At 50.9% G+C, this 16,542-nt stretch overlaps 4 protein-coding genes across 4 annotated transcripts; 1 reads left to right on the top strand and 3 right to left on the bottom strand.

Moving 5' to 3' along the window:
- Positions 1-1,054: 1,054 nt before the first annotated feature.
- Z519_10657 (uncharacterized protein) lies at positions 1,055-2,881 on the bottom strand (the record flags this gene model as incomplete). The annotated part of the gene is made up of 1 exon (XM_016768373.1): positions 1,055-2,881. One exon carries the CDS (start codon positions 2,879-2,881, stop codon positions 1,055-1,057), a length of 1,827 nt encoding a protein of 608 aa, XP_016615280.1.
- A 1,554-nt stretch (positions 2,882-4,435) lies between these two features.
- Z519_10656 (uncharacterized protein) lies at positions 4,436-4,618 on the bottom strand (the record flags this gene model as incomplete). Its single annotated transcript, XM_016768372.1, has 1 exon — positions 4,436-4,618. The coding sequence occupies one exon, from the start codon at positions 4,616-4,618 to the stop codon at positions 4,436-4,438; it is 183 nt and encodes a 60-aa protein (XP_016615279.1).
- Positions 4,619-6,399: 1,781 nt separating this feature from the next.
- On the bottom strand, positions 6,400-7,521 carry Z519_10655 (uncharacterized protein; the record flags this gene model as incomplete). The annotated part of the gene is made up of 1 exon (XM_016768371.1): positions 6,400-7,521. The coding sequence occupies one exon, from the start codon at positions 7,519-7,521 to the stop codon at positions 6,400-6,402; it is 1,122 nt and encodes a 373-aa protein (XP_016615278.1).
- A 3,864-nt stretch (positions 7,522-11,385) lies between these two features.
- Z519_10654 (uncharacterized protein) lies at positions 11,386-15,141 on the top strand (the record flags this gene model as incomplete). Its single annotated transcript, XM_016768370.1, has 1 exon — positions 11,386-15,141. One exon carries the CDS (start codon positions 11,386-11,388, stop codon positions 15,139-15,141), a length of 3,756 nt encoding a protein of 1,251 aa, XP_016615277.1.
- Between the last annotated feature and the right edge of the window lie 1,401 nt (positions 15,142-16,542).

Here is a 16,542-nt window from a genome sequence, read left to right as displayed (position 1 = left end):
GCAATGCTCTCTGCCACCTCGGCCGCTTCCAAACACCAGCAGTTGTCAAGATGGTGGCAAGGAGAAGGAACGGGCCGACTTCGCATGACAATAGCAAGGCTCTCTGCAAGTTGGGGTATGTCCTCCCAAATGCCGTGGTTCTAGCATCGTCATGACCGCCGGGTTGTCTTCGTTGAGGTGGCATGTTGATTTAATATTTGTGCGAGTGGGTCGATATGGGTCCGAGCTATCTCGGAGATGACGAGGGTTTACCAGGAGTCCAGCTGACAATCTTTGCTAGAGACGACCGCCGCCGGTCCGCAGTTCACGCGTTCTCTGAATTGATGATCGGCTTCTTCGATCGGATGTCGGTCCCAGAGCACAACAGGAACTCGTGTTCATGGAATGACGACAGTTCAGGCCCAGGCGTGAGGAGAAGGGCTGATCTCGAAGCTCGACTTCACGTCTCTGATTTATTTGAAATCATGCGACGCTCAATGACGAGGAGGAGACTTGTGGAAGATGTTGCAGCGTTGATGAGGCTATCCAGCTTGAAAGGTATTCTTTGTCGCTCCAGATGAACCAGGTCACACAAGGGAACCAATATCAATGCAGAGGCAATTGGGTGAGAGAAACGGAAGAAATTATTGGAGGAGGTTATTGCAATGAAGGAGAGAGAAGTGATTCGCAAATTTGCCAGTGGTCGGATGATATGAGGGAAGCAACGATTGGCACACGAGCAATATGTTCAAACGACCATGATCGAGCGAGGCGAGGTCGTTGTCCAAAGTTTACTGGGTTTGCCAGGTTTGCCAGGTTTGCTAGGTTTGCCATATTTGTGGGGTTTATGAAAGCTTGCCCCCTCTGCTTATGTCACGAAATTAGCGAATCAGCTTTCGCTGCTGGTTGGGTAGACTGAGCACATCCAGCTCGCGAGCATTCTCAAATACATTCTTGTTTATCATGTGGACAAAAGAACCTGGTCACAAAAGCAATAACCCCGACAAAGTCTAATCTATGTAGCGAATGATCCGGCAAAACAAGAAAAGAAAACAACTTTCTCCTCTACTTCCTATCACCATCCGAACCCCTCCTCAATCAAGTCCAGATTCACTCCAGCATCAAGCATCACTCGGGATGCGCGTCTCACTTCATCTGCCAGCCCTCCACCAGCGCAAACACTCACTCCCATGCAGCCGACCTTTTGCCTGGCCTCGTTCGCAAGGAGGGCTTCCACGTCCGGTCTGCCTCGCGCCATTTGAACGTGTTCGCTTGGACTTCGGATGGCCTGGCTGAGGGTGACTCGAGTGACATACAACAGAACTTTGAGCACCTCTCTCCGGCCTTCCATGGCCAAGATCTCGTGCATCCACGGCCGGATCCAATCTAGACATTCTGTGGTCGGTATGACCCACACAAGGGTCACCCGCTTCGCCGCGACAGTTCCGTGACCGTATCCTTCGACCAGCTCTTTGACATATCCGAGTTGATGCGTGATGCCCACACCGCTTGCAAAGAGGACCACCGTCCCATAGCTTGACAGACTGCGCCCGGTGCCATAAGGTCCTTCGATTAACGCAGCGAGCTGCAGACCTGCACCAGCAGTCATTGCACGTTGCCAGAGTCTGTACGTCAGGCCGGTTCTTTTTTTGACAATCAAAGACAATGTTTCTTCTCCTCGTTTCTCGAAGTCTTTGGAGTATATGTGAATCGCAGGTTTCTCTTCGCTGAAATTTGATCTGAGCGTAGATGATCGACTCAACGGATCTTCGACGCCGCACCATGCGACGGAAAAGGGGTGCGCTGTCCACAGCCCGATTGACGGGATTGTCAAGTACAGCGATTGACCGGGCCTATAAGCCCAAGGCCTTGGGCTTGTCAGTGTGATTTTCACTGCGCCACCGTTGAGGGGCTCAACCTTGGCCTTGGTGCCACCTCTTCCAACATTCCTGTAGACCAATGTCGCAAATCTAAGAGACCTTGCCGCGGCCCAAATGATGGTTGCCCCAAGCAACAATCCTCTCTGAGGTAAACTCTCAAGGTGTCTCCACAGGAATACCAGAACCAACACCACAAGAGCGATATGCAGGTGCAAGAAGAATTCGTAAGCCAAGTTCCTGATCACCTTCGGACTTGACAACAAGATGAGTACGAGGCTGGTAGCGGCAGTCAAGCCACTGTAGAGGAAAGGACTCTCCAATGATATCTTCACCGCAGCCCAGCCGCTTGAGTCCACTTTTGCAATAAGCCAGCACAGAACATGAATAATAACTTCGCAGATAGTCAGACGGCCAAGCCAACGGTGCATCAGGTTGAAGGTATCGTATGAAATGCTCAGCATTGATATCAACGGATTCTTCACCGTGGCCATGACCGTTATTGGGATCAGGTTGGTCACCGCCAGGGTCCCGGTTCGGTTTCGCAGGATAGGCAATACCTGCTGCTCAGGCTTCGACCATGGTATGTCCCAGATGCAGAGGAAGAGATTGGTAATGGCAACTGAGAATATAAATAGAGCTTGAAATCGTGTTGGAACAGTTCCGAAGGTGATATGTCGAGAAAACCTGATCTCTCGTGCTCGACGATAGTAGAGGATTGGCGCGTATAGGATCTTGGCCTTGGCCAGATTGCTGGCAGGCGAAGATTTGGAAAAGTACCGAAGAGCACCTGCACCAGCCATGCATGCCAGGTGTCGAAAGTGTCCATTAAGTCGTAAGGTCAGTGAATAGGCAAGAACCAGGGCAATAAAACCCAGCATCGCCCAAAGGTAAGAGTGCCCGATGAGCATATTGAGTCCTTCCAGGTAGATTTGAGCGACATCATTCTGATAATGTGAATCCCAGGCGGCTGTTGAGCTGCCCGCCGTAGCCGCAGCCTGAGCAGCTGCAACTATAGCTGCCATCGCAAAGGGATATAAAAAACACCTTTCAGAAGGAAGCAACAACCTCAGAGGTAAGAATAGAAAGTAAAGGACAAGTCCAGCTCGTCAAGCGGTCAGGCGGTCAGACAGACGCGGGTCACCCTTGGTAACTGATAATGCAAGGTATCCCAGACGATCATTGGGAAGGGGTGATATAAGAGAGGCGTTAATAGTCGAGATGATGAAGAGAACGAAAATGCCAAGGGTCAGCCTCAGGACCTGGGCTGCAGTCACTTTGATATTCAAATCACCGAGATCTCGAGATTTGGCGAGATGACGAATCCACAGACCCATGGGGAACCGACCTGGTGTGAAAAGGAGCTCTCATAGGCAGGTAGGGTGAACTTCCTTTATCTATATCAGGGCGGGGCCGATGGGGTTCACGTAATTTCGATCGGTATCTGAGGTCATAGCTTGCCACTATTAATATTGAAGGAATGTCCGGCGTTGTACAGCGACAAGGCCCAGAGAAGCGGGTGGGCAATCATGGTAGGGCATAAGGGAGCAAGAAAAGGTGACACGGCGAAATAGAGAAACCAGGATCCCGACGGCAAATTCCATGGCTTTGGAAGACGTTGTGAAGGCATGCGCCAAAATCCTCGCCTCAAGCGAGAATGTGGAGCAAAAGATATAAATCCAATGGCCTGTCGTTGCAGACTGAATGAGTTAGAGCTGATTTCCATATCGAGGAGAGCAGGGAGAAGGGAGAATGGCAAGTGGCAACGTGGTTTACAGAAGGCGAGGGGGATGCGGGCGGGTGCCTGCCAAGCCACTCTGGCGCTTTTCCGATTGGTGGATCTGGGGTCGGACTTGGTCGGACCAATCTCAAGCGGACCGGCATGCTAGTCGCGATAATAACAATCGCCAATCGTCCTCCCGCTCCGGCCGTTCTCCTGCTCGCCGGATCCTGAAACAGTAGTTCCGCCGACTGCCCGTTATCGTTCTAATCTGTATCAGCCATGAGTTTTTCTATTTCCGTGCTGTGTATCGTGGCCCTGGCTGGCCTCGGCCGGAGCACTTTTAGAATCTCTCAAGGAGCTCTGTTTGCCTGGTTCGCCATCAACGGAGCTCCGGCTGAATGGATGCTTGGTTTGTGCGTCATGGAAACATTCCAGGCTCGGATGAGAAAATCCCTGGGAGGATGCAGTGCAACGACAAAACGCGCCACGGTCTTGGTGATAAATTCTCGTTCTCTGCAAGGGGCGGTAAAACCTCATAACCTTTGGGGGCCACAATGAGCTTCAGTTATGTCTCCCTATGTGGCATGATACTTACTCGGCCACTATCCTAACAACCTTGGTTCGTCCTCGGATACATCTTCGAGGTAGTGATTTGCCGACCGTGCACTCGGAATATGGCAGTGGCGGCAGTTGCTGGAGGGTTTGACCGCAACAGCTCTTTGCGCATTCTGCGCGTGACCCTTTTGTGTTCGAAATCTCCATCCGTACGTACCTCAACGTCGTCACTAAAACGCCTCCTCTTCAATTCATTTCCAGCCTTTGGGGTCCAATTGATAGGAGATGGTAGAAGGCTTGGTTAATAGACAACCGGAGTGTCCGCAATCCATTCCTCTACACTTTCATGCCTGCAATATCGGGCGACAAATTGTACTTCGTGCCACGCAATCATGTTTTCCATGTGTTCTCCTGCTGTATCGTGGAAGTCCGAAGCCCATGGCAAGACAGCCGGGTCCTCAGGATGTTCGGCCGCGTATTCCATGGTTCTATCGTCGCCAAGTTCAGCAAGCAAGACGCGTACTTTCTGCAACTTGTCGCCATTTATAGACAATAGCTGCACCGCCGGCCGCTTAAAGTCACTCCAGGATAGTCCAAGTATCAAGATGACATCCCCTAAATCTACTGAGATGTCGCGGGGGAAAGGCGTTGGGCGCAAGAGGGACTCGGGGCTTCGTAGTTAATCAGGCGGTATGTCATGATCACCTGCCAAGAGATGGCATAGTTTTGCAAAGAAAATATGAGCAACAAGCGACTGCTAGAGTTTTGATAATTGCCATATTCGGCCAAGGTCAGCCTGAAATTTGAGCCACAGTTGAAATCCTGTCAAACATAATAGGGAGTGCTCCAGATTCAGTAGCGCGGGCTTGAATGATCATGGGACAGCAGGTCGCAGAGAGCAGTCTCCAGAGGGACTCGATCATATAACAGGCAGAACTGGCAGCATATTGCAGAGTTTGCAGGCAACGGTGAAAAATGTCAGATGCGTGCATCTCGTGAAGCGAGACATCAGATGTAGAGGATTTTGTCTTGTTTTCAGAGCACGTGAAGTCCATATCTCGCCGAGGGGATGTTCCCACGAGACTGACACCAGGCAGGTTATGAAACCTGATATCTGAGTCAGCGGAATAGAAGGAGGCCTCAACTAGAACCTCCGTCACGGCTTCGACAGGGTCTATGGCAGGGGGCGCGAAGAATAAGCTCCCTCGCGGTCCGTCCGAGTATCGCACCGCTTTCAATTAGGCGTCCAATCACGAAAATGCCATATACTACTGTCAACACCCGTAGTTGAGACCATCGTCTTCTTGAAAACCCCCAAAAGTTCTCGAGCTCTTGAAAACGAGAGCCAATGATATCATGTTGACCATCATATCCATTTTTGGTTGCATCATTATGCTTCTGCTTCTCGATCGTCGTCCTCGATAGTTTGACTAGACACATGTGCGGCAAGGACTTTGCCCTTCGATAGGAGTCTCTCGTCGTTTTTAAACTCCAATCATCCGAACAAAAAGGGTTCTCCGGGCCGGAAGTTGCAACTAGGAACTCCGGAATGATTCTGAGCATCCTGAATGATGGCTTCGTAATCTAGTGTCTGGGCCCTGATTCATCTGCAATGGCTGTGGCTTTGCCGTCATTTCGTCGGATGCTGGTTACCTCTAAAGTCCTTCCGATGTCCGGGTGGTAACGGATGACAATGTTGCGCTGTGTCAATTCCGTTGAGCAGGGTTTGCGCGGTCGCTTGGGTGTAGGAGTTCGCGCCGCCTTTTTTGTACGCGCTTTACTTTTCTTCTGTGCTCTCTGTCCTTTTTTTTTTTTTAGAAACATCGTGGGCTACGCAAGTTGGCTGTTCCTCAACGCCGTCCAAGATTTATTGCGCTTCTAATGCGCTCAGGAAGGCCTTGTGCCATTGTTCAAGTCTGGCCACGAAAAGCTTTCGTGGTCAAAGGACGCTGAGCCATCTGGAAGCGGTCCAGGGAGTTGGAGTCGGGCCGCAGGACCACCGTCCTTAGGAGAGACACGCGTCATTCGGACAAGCACAAGGTCAACTCGGTTAGAGGGAATCTACGATAGGTGGGCGGGGGAAGGGGGGGGGGGGGGGGGGGGGGGTGTAGGGACAACCCTGTGTTTTACACACTTCAACATATTACTGTCCTTGCTGCCCACCTCAAAAGGAGCAGGAGATTCTTGATCGTCAACAGAGAGAGTGGTGCGGGTGTACGAGATCTTATCCACACTAAAGCAAGATTACATACATCATGAGCGCGATCACACCTCGCCCGCGCCGTGTTCGACCTGGTACACCAACTTCTTGCCCCTGGACTGACCATGCCGGAGCCGGTTGAGACCCTCTGATACGCCGTTCAGACCTCCTGGAATGATCTCGTATGGGTGACCCGAGTATATGCCCTGTCTCAGTGCGTCTTCAAGCCAGACGAAGAACCCCCTGGCGAAGTCAACGTCTCCTCGCGCATCTTCTGCTGAAGGTTGCTTGGGCATCCCTTGTCTGTATGAGCCCTCATGGCCTGTGCCAACAAAGGTGTAGACAATTTCCACATTCTTCGAAATGTCTTCATCGTCGTACCTTTTGGCGCCAGAAAAGACACTGAGTCTTCCCCCGTGAAGCATCTGACTGACATGGACCCAGCTTTTGTCATCGCTAAACGCATCAAGACCATGCACCAAAGTCAACCTTCGTTCATTTGAAATATTCTTAATCTCTTCCTTGAGTGTTTGCATGCCAGCTCTATAGTCGACAAACACATCGCGTGGAAGATCGAGCAGACCCTTCACATAATCGCCACTTCCTCCGCCGATAGCAATGATCGGCGTGACTCCAGCGAGCTTTGCAAGTTTGATAGCGTAAGTACCGAGAGATGTGGAAGCAGCATACACCAGCAATGGCTTCTGGTTCTTGATCTCTGCGTCTGGTTCCCATGGAGCGGTAAAGCCCTGTCTCCGAAACAGAGTCAGAGCAGCCGTTAGACTGACAAGTGGGATAGTACTGGCTTCTTCAAAGCTCATGGCCTCCGGAATGTGGAAGGTGGTGTGTTCTGGAGTGATGGCATATTGAGCATATGCCCCGTAAGGCTTGCCCATCGGGTGGAAAGCAGCGACTCGATCACCAGGACGAAATCTGGAGACCTCTGACCCTGTTGCCACGACAATGCCCGCCAGGTCATCTCCGGAATTGAGCGAAGTGCCCATGGCAACCAGATGAAGCCAGTCTTTTGGATTGGAGGCGACAGCAAATACTTTAATCAGCACCTCATTTGTCGATAGATATGTCGGTAACGGGATGGTGGAGATAGTAGTGGTGATTGGCTTTGTGGGATGAACGGTTGTCGAAAGTGTTACTAGTCCCGAAGGCATCTCTGATCTCGAGGTCATGTTGAGTGATGGATGTCCTCTGTGGTTGAAGAAAAGATATCTGGTGAGCGTGAACCCATTTGATCCTCAATCTACCACCGGCGTAATCTCTGGGTTATTATAACCCATCCGCTCATTAGGACAGTTGCGAACATATGATATGCGTTTACCAGGGCTTTGCGAGATCGCAGAACGCCGATGACTCCCAGTTCATACAGTCGGACAAAACTCCGAATCAGGCGCGGAATGTCTAGAGCATGTTACTCATATGCATTAAACGCCTTGGATGATTAATCATCCCTAGGCATAGTCCGGTCTACCATGTCATCCAGTTTCAATCACGGTTGAACAAAGATACAACTGAAGCAACGTTTGCATGAGGCTGACAAAGCTTGGTAGCACGTCGAAACGCCACTTAATAGGCCAAGAAATAAAAACCGCTCGCGGAATCGGGATGAGAGCGGCTCAACCCCTTGTGCACTGCTGATATTGCTGTAACGACGACTTGGATATACGCCTCAGATAATACACTGCATGAAGCGGGTATATTGGAATGTAGGAGAATACGGGCATACGGACTCAACCAAATGATCTTCCCCCCCCCCCCCCCCCCAATAATGTAGAACGCAGCGAAGATTTGTTGAGTTTCCCAGCAAGGGAAACGAGACAGGAACATTAACTTTCTAATATAAATCCATTCCTGTTCCTCGTGGTCTTCTCATCACCAAGGTCGAGCGGCCTGCTGTCAAGAATCTGATTCCTCGCATGCCGAGACAAGGGTAGTGCTCCTAAACCCTCCAGATCGGCAACGTGGTTTAACTCCTCGTTCCTAGTCGTGCGTACCACCGTCAAGAAGGACGTATCGTGGGCCACGCCGTTAACCAGCAGGGCGTAGGCTCCAACAACCAAGCAGACAAGAGCCATTCTGAACCAGCGCTGTATACCGCGATAATGGGCAGCCAGTCGACTTTCCAGACTGTCTCGCTGAGTGTTCTGTGGCAGGGTACGGTAATGGAGCTCGTGACGAGGAGGGAGGTATTGGTTACAAGCACATAATTTGGATCTTTGTTGATGTATCCAGACAGTATGTGAATCATGGGTGTGTGCAGACCGACAACGTCTTGGAGGGGAATTGGCAGGTATTGCCGGTAGTTGCTGTTAGGGATGCTATAGTTGCCTTCGCCTACCCAACCTCCCGAAGAGATCTGGAAGGTCAAGAAAGGATTATTTTTGCGCAAAGTGTTGGAGTCCATTGTTATAGACCACTTGCATTTTGTACGAGGGTTTCGCGATCTGGCCGTAGTATGCCTGAACATCAAGTATTTCACGTGGCGAGTGTCCCAAGAGGCCGTCCGATGGGTCGAGACCTCGAGTGAAGCCGCCCAGAACTGGTCGGTTGAGGCATTCAGTCCGCCATCGTAAACTGGACTATAGCAAAGATGTAGGAATTACCCTGCGTCACAAGGACGTTCGAATCATCTCCGTAGTCACCCCCGTACCAACATGACCGGAAAATAGAGGCCATCAAAGCGCTCGGGGATCGTCAACATCGCCCACTTGGGTGCACTGCCAGGAAGGAGCGATGAAATGGATCTCGTAGGTGCAGTTCGGTCCCCAAGGGAACATCCAGCCAAGTTGGCGACTCTTTTCCGATACTCAGGCCGTGAGTCCGTCTCTGGTCACCTATGGATGGAAGTAAAAGCCCGGACCTTCAGGGACGATTAGAGAACAAGCTTCAGGAGGAACGCTGAAGTCCCAATTGACGTCGCAATCCAAGGTCGGTACGGCGCAGCTTTCCTCAGTGGAGCTGACCACGGAGATTCCCACAGTGAGTGCCATCGGAGCCACGAGGGCTGTAAGAGGCATGAGCCGGACACAAGCTGCTATGAGGCCTGTACCTGCAACTGATAGACATAGCGAAAGAGATGGGGCACTTAACAGTGAGCTTCCGGGGGGGAACGATTGCCAAAACTGTGATTCCATTTCTGCTATGTCGAAGTGTGAACCACACGCGTTGAGCCAAAGCAAGTGCTATGCTGGCTGCCAAGGATGACTTCAAAACGAAGACCAGGGCGAGAGAGTAGCGAAGGGCCCAGGTTTGGTCTCAGACTGGATTCACCTTGATCTTGCTGAGAAAAACACAATGGTGGATGGCTGTACCTGTTCCTACGAGAATAGCAGCATCGTTGTGAGAGGTGTGGCCCAGTAGATATGTCTCTCGACTTTATTTGGTGTCCTCTTTTGCTCCTCGGTTCTTGGGAGTTCTATAACTTCATCCGGTTCGATCTTGAGACTTGTAATGGTCGGTCTGACTGGCTTTTGTGGTAATAAGTCATGGGTTGAAGCGTTGGACCTATCCCTGATTCCTACTATATGAAAATGGAATGCAATATCACGCGGAATAGACTTTACCGAATTTCCTGCTTCGAGTCCTACTCCTAGTTGGTCTCGTCGATATCCTCTGCCTCTCCAAAAAGCAACGCCACACGACAAAGGCGTGTCTGAATCAAAGGTTGACCGGATGGTCAAGTCAGTTCAGGAGTCATTTGGGAAACACCTCTTCTTTCCCTCCACTTCACCGCATCCCCTTTCCCCTGTTTCGGGTGACGATCGGCCATACAGACCGCTACGGCCTTTAGCAGGTTTCCAACTGGACAAGACCGCCGCGGTCCAACAGGCTGTCTTCAGCGCTGGGGACGGTATCCCAAGCAATAGAGAGATGTTGAGATTAGGGAGGGCCATGCCATTCGGTAGAGTTCACCCCTGCCAGCCCGTAACTACCTCGGTGGCTTCGAACGGCGTCCGCGGCGCCACTGGCACTGTGGCATATGGCGGCACAAATACGAATCCTGCTATGGATTTGGGCATCGCTCCGGGCATGGAGGCAGCTCCAGATCGAGCAGCACAAGAAAAAAGGGTGGAAGGCGGACAGGAGCGGGATCAAGTCACTCAGGGTAAAATTTGTCAGCAAGTCCCCTGAGGAGCAGGGGCATTCGTTTCTTTCATGGATTTGGCCGTCCGACAATAGACTCTACCGACAAAGTTTGAAATTATTGCCTGTGTACTCTTGGGACGATTCATTTCGGCGTTCGAACCTATAATACACTCAGCTACTAGCTCTTGGATTTCCGATTCTTTCTACTATACGGAGCGTTTGATAGCCATTGCTCAATTTCTGGACGGCTGGCTTTTTCCATAGCTACCCTGCTCGCCTGGTATGTTGATAGCTTGATATTGTTTCGTGGATACCTCACATTTCGGCTCAGATGTAGTTCAAGTCGTCATCTGGCATACTATTTTCGAGGCAGTCAGGTTGTATAGGTTGCTCGACATGACATCTCGATGTCATATACCGTACTTCGTGTCATCGTGTCTCAGTCTAAAGGCTAGGACCAAAGCTGACCCCCCCTGTTAATTTAGGAAAGATGCGAGGCTGCTTTAACAAGGTCTCAGAAAGTGCGGCGCGCTGCTTTAACGCCAAGCCTAACTCAGAACAATGGATTCGCACTAGGGTCTCGGATCCAGGGGTCCCTGAGTACACGAAACTGCGCCTCGTAAATAGGCCCAGAAACAGGTCAGTTTCTACCACGCCGAGAGCAATATTACGACTGCACAGACTGCATCACCTCCTTGAGCAGCTCAGAGAAGCCAAATATCGAAGAGCCGCCGGCGCCGGAGACGTTGGAAATTATCGGAGTCGAGCATCGTCTCGGCTACTACCCGAGAGATGTAGCTGGTAGCCTCCGCCCCTTACGTCCTACGATGTTTAACTCACTCTGAGTGAGAGTTATGCCGTTCACATCAACACTCGGCATTGAAATGGACCATCCCTTTATTATTGCCGAAGTATGACGGCCCATCTGTTGCCTGAAATACAGCGATGAGATGAGACAGCCCCGTGCACGGATCAAGGATTTCACAGTCGGCTGGATCTGCGCTCTCCCTATTGAACTCACAGCCGCAAGAGAAGCTTTGGACGAAGAATACGAACGCATAGATGAAGCGGCCCAATATACTTTGGGGCGCATTGGCAAACACAATGTGGCTGTGGCATGCCTGCCGGCTGGTCAGCTTGGGACCAGTGCAGCCGCGGCCGTAGCCGTTCATATGCAGAAGACCTTTCCCGCCCTTCAATATGGGTTCATGGTGGGCATTGCTGGCGGCGTTCCAAGTAGGAGCGTGGATGTTCGACTAGGCGATGTTGTCATTAGTCATCCGCAAGGTCGCTACGGCGGTGTGGTTCAATATGACTTTGGCAAGACTGGATCCGGTGGGAAACAATTACCAAATGGCTATCTCAACTCTCCACATCCAATCCTTCTGCAAGCTGTGGCAAATATGCGAGCTTCCATGACTGCCGGTCGCAGCAAGATTCGCTCTTACATGACATCATTGAACCAGCGTAATTTGTTTCCCCGTCCTGGCTCTGACAGCGAGAACTTGTTTCAAGCCTCCTATGATCATGTGGTGGGCGAAACGTGTGATCGATGCCTCAAAGAAAGGATAGTTGAGAGGGCCATCAGGACGGGCCAGGACGACGTTGTCATCCACTTCGGCACAATTGCATCTGGAAATCAAGTTATCAAAGATGGCTTGACACGAGACCGCGTGAGCGCTGAACACGGAGGCGTCCTATGCTTCGAAATGGAGGCAGCCGGCTTGATGAACATCTTTCCCTGTCTCGTGGTTCGAGGCATCTGTGATTACGCTGACTCCCACAAGAACAAAAGCTGGCAACCGTTCGCAGCGGCAGCTGCCGCAGCATGTGCTAAAGACATCCTTTCGTACGTTCCTACGGTTTTTCGGAATCTAGATGACGAATCAAATCCTAGGCCGCCTATTGAAACCAACGGTGCCTTCAAAAACAGCCCGGAGGTGTCGCAAACAAGTGAGTCGCAAAGCCGTGCGGATAGCCAAGGCTCAGCTCCGAAGAATGGACTCGACCCATCATCATTGTACACAAAGTCATCACTTACACCGGAACAACTAAGGTCCTATCATGAATCCTTAAACTTTCGTGAAATTGATGCCCGCCACGCCACTATCCAAGACGCGCATTCTGAGACCTGCGGATGGCTCCTTGACCGGCCAGAATATCGAGATTGGCTGGAGTTGGACAAACTGCCCGAACACCATGGTTTCTTCTGGATCAATGGGCATCCAGGCTGTGGCAAGTCGACGATAATGAAATTTGCTTTGGAAGCGACGAAATGGAAGGTGGCCGACACCACCGTCATAAAATTCTTTTTCCACGCACGAGGCGCGGAGCTTGAGAAGACTGTAGTGGGAATGTACCGATCACTCTTGTTCCAGCTTCTCGACGAATTCACGGATCTGCAGGAAGTCTTCGCTTTGCGACCGCCGAAGTTTTCAGACGACCGATCCTCGTATGTATGGGATGTGGAAGCTCTACAGAGTCTGTTTGGGCACGCCGTCAAACGGCTCGGCCATCGCTCTCTGATGTGCTTCATAGATGCTGTGGACGAATGTGAGGAAATGCAAGTCCGTGGAATGATTGCGTTCTTCGAGCACCTCGGCGACCTTGCGGCCTTATCTGGACTGAAACTGCGTACGTGTTTCTCAAGCAGACATTATCCGCATGTTACACTGGCGCATAGTATTTCTCTCGTCCTCGAAGACCAGGAAGGTCACCAAGATGACATTATAAAATATGTCAATAGTAAGCTTAAAGTGACACGCAGCAAGCTATTTGATGAGGTGAAGAGGGAAATCTGCGAAAGGTCATCTGGTATTTTTCTCTGGGTGGTCCTGGTTGTCCATATATTGAGGAAAGACGCCGATGATGGCCGTCTCCACGCGTTGAAGCAACGGTTGAAAGAAATTCCCGACGGACTGGACCAATTATTTGATGACATACTGACCAGAGACACCCAGGATGTGGAGAGTCTCGTCTTATGCTTACAATGGGTCCTGTTCGCCAAACGGCCACTGAAACCCATCGAGCTGTTCTATGCCGTCTCGGCTGGTGTTGAACCTTGCTCGATTGCAGAAATAGCTCCCGAAGATGTTGACCCAGAGAGTCTTCGAAATTTCATTTTGAGATTCTCCAAAGGACTCGTAGAACTCACAAAAGGCGAGGTGAAAACGGTCCAATTCATTCATGAGTCGGTGCGGAACTACCTTCTCAAGACTAACAGTCTTGGACGACTTCGAGCAAACCTTGCGTTGAACTTCTCTGGAACTAGTCATGAGAGACTGAAGAAATGTTGTCAAGATTATATCGATGTCATTGTCCCTCAGGATATAGACTTGGAAACGACATTTCACTCCAAATCTCTGGCAAAGCTGGTTGACGACGGGCCCCGCCTGGCTTCCAAAGCCCATCCATTTCTAGAGTACGCGGTCCGCAGCATACTCTTCCATGCCGACACGGCGGCAGAACACGGACTGGAACAAGAAAGCTTTGTCGAGGAATTTTCTTGCAGACGTTGGATGGTCCTCAGTGACCTATTTGTTGGGGACAAGACTCAACGCTACGGTTCCTCCGTTAGCCCCTTGTATATTTTCGTCTACGAAGGCGCCTTGAATCTCATTGGGATTGAAGCCAGAAGGGTGCCACATATAGACATCAAGGGTGGGTATTACGGCTATCCCCTGAATGCAGCAATAGCCCGGAGGAATGAGCAAGCTCTCAATGCTCTCCTGATGACAGGTAGAGACGACCTTCCTTCTAACGGCACTATTCAAAGTGACGTACTCTATGTGACAACCGAAGAACGAGAGACTGCACTTAGGACGTGCTTGGTTAGCGCCGTTGACAGAGATCAGACGCTTCTGCACTGGGCCGCGGAGCATGACAAGGTTGACATTGTGAAGATCTTGTTAATCACACAGAAGATGAACGTCAACTCCAAAAACGATTTGGGGCAGACGCCGCTGTCACTGGCCGCACTTCGTGGACATGCGGGCGTAGTCCAGCTGCTACTTCAGGCGAGCAAGGCGGATATCCAAGCCAAGAATGACTTTGGACAGACGCCGCTGTTGCTGGCTGCCAGCAGGGGACGTGGGGCGGTGGTGGAGTTACTGCTCGAGACCGGCAAAATAGACGTTGACTCCGCAGACTCAGACGGCTTAACACCCTTGGCATGGGCGGCACGCGCTGGACATGAGACAGTGGTGAAGCTGCTGCTCGAGACCGGCAAAGTGGACACTGAATCCAAGGACTTAAGCGGACGGACACCTATATCATGGGGAGCATCGAGGGGTAATGCCGCGGTGGTAGGGCTGCTTTTGATTTTTTGGACAATGGACACAATATCAAAAGGCAAGACTTTGGACATGACAAGGCTCGGGTTGAATTGTAAGGACCTGCGAGGAAGAACACCTCTCCATGGGGCGATTCAGGCAAATGCCGTCGAAGTGGTCAAATTCTTGGTGTCGATAGACGAGGTGGATCTCGAAGCTCCCAACGTCAAGAACAGAACGTCGCTCCAGATTGCTCGAAGCCTGGACCTTGTTGAGGTGACGAAGTTGCTGCTGGAAGCACAACGCGATCGCGCAAAACGGAAGGCTTCTCCATCAGGTATGAAAGTCAACGCTGGAGGAGACTATTCAGTTGGTACCACTGTGGACAATTCAGCAGACGGATTCAGACGGGATTTACCTCCAGAATCCCTCTAAACAATTCAGGAAAATGGCGAAGGGATACACAGATCTGGATGCGGAATCACGTACATCAAGAAAGACTTATTATGTTGCCCATAGTTGAACTATATTGGGCGAACATAGCGATACACTCTCCGCAGTACGAGTTGGAGTAGCTAAGGGATCTCACAACACAGATCGACGTTGACAGCCCCCTTTCGAAATACGAGTTTTCATCGGAGCTCATAAATATACCTAGGGAGAATTTTCCTGCTTCCTCACTTCAGTACCTACAGAGACCTCCGTGGGAGGTTACATTGAGCGGAAGAGCCTTCCGCCATGGATCTCGCCCATTTATCATCACCCGATTATTTCCCCATTTGTGGACCGCTTGTTTTGATAATACTACCTCCTTGTATGTACTAATATGTCGACGTTTTCTCAGCGAGGCCGGCGTACTGGGTATGCCGAGTTTTATCGCAGTGATCCGCCACATCCACCAGGCGCATAACGCCGCTCGATTCTGATGACGTCAAGCGAACACGGCCCGGAGTTCCTCGCTAAATGCTTGCTTGTTTAGTGGTGGTTTGCGTTTTGGTGATTCTTCCTGCCAGAGGAAACAGGGAGTTCTCACCCGCCGCCCTGATTGCGCAAGCTTTGCTTGTTTGTTTTTACGGAGAAATATTCTACGGAGTACTTCTACAGTATGTACCCAGTGGACCCTCTCTTCCGCAGCCACGGCTCATTTTGGCCTCCCGCCTCCCACTTTCCCTTCCTCCCTCCCTCGCTCTGTGCTTGACGTTATTATGTTGTGACCGATATCGCCGGCCCGAGACTGTTCCTACCTCTGTTCGCGCATGTACGAAGTATGATACCAGTTAGTTACTAGGTAACTCGTTCGTTCTCTTTCATCGTAACTACCGTTGGACCTGCCGGCCACGAGGCAAAACGGGTCAATCACGTATGTACGCATGTACGCGAGTGGAAAGGTAGAGTTCTGGCGACGCTGCTACGTATTCATCTATCCATCTCTCGATCCAGCTATCTACCTATGGCCCGGATCTGAGCGGTTGAGATCCTCGGTCAGCTAGCCAGCCAACCAACTTGGCAGGCCACGCCGGTGTTTGACGATGGGTTCAACTTCTTTATCAAACATGTTAGGTACCGCGCGAGCTAGGGCTGGCTGGCGACTGGATGGCGACCCGCCAGGTCCATGACTCCAAGCGAGTGGATATGTGTAAGTGTGTGTATATGTATGTATGCTCTTTCGCCTCGAGAGTACCGAGTATAATAGCCTTCCATTCCCTCTTTCCTTCCCCCTTCCCACCTTTCCGAGATTTTACATCAACCCCCCATTTTTGTTTTTTTTAGTACTTCCCTGTTCTATCGAGACTGGGACCAGGACAAGAAAGGGAAAAGGAAAAACAGAAACGCCAT

The sequence above is a fragment of the Cladophialophora bantiana genome (assembly GCF_000835475.1).
Source record: "Cladophialophora bantiana CBS 173.52 unplaced genomic scaffold supercont1.19, whole genome shotgun sequence".
Classification (NCBI taxonomy): Eukaryota; Fungi; Ascomycota; class Eurotiomycetes; order Chaetothyriales; family Herpotrichiellaceae; genus Cladophialophora; species Cladophialophora bantiana.
This window is presented reverse-complemented; position numbering and strand designations above follow the sequence as displayed.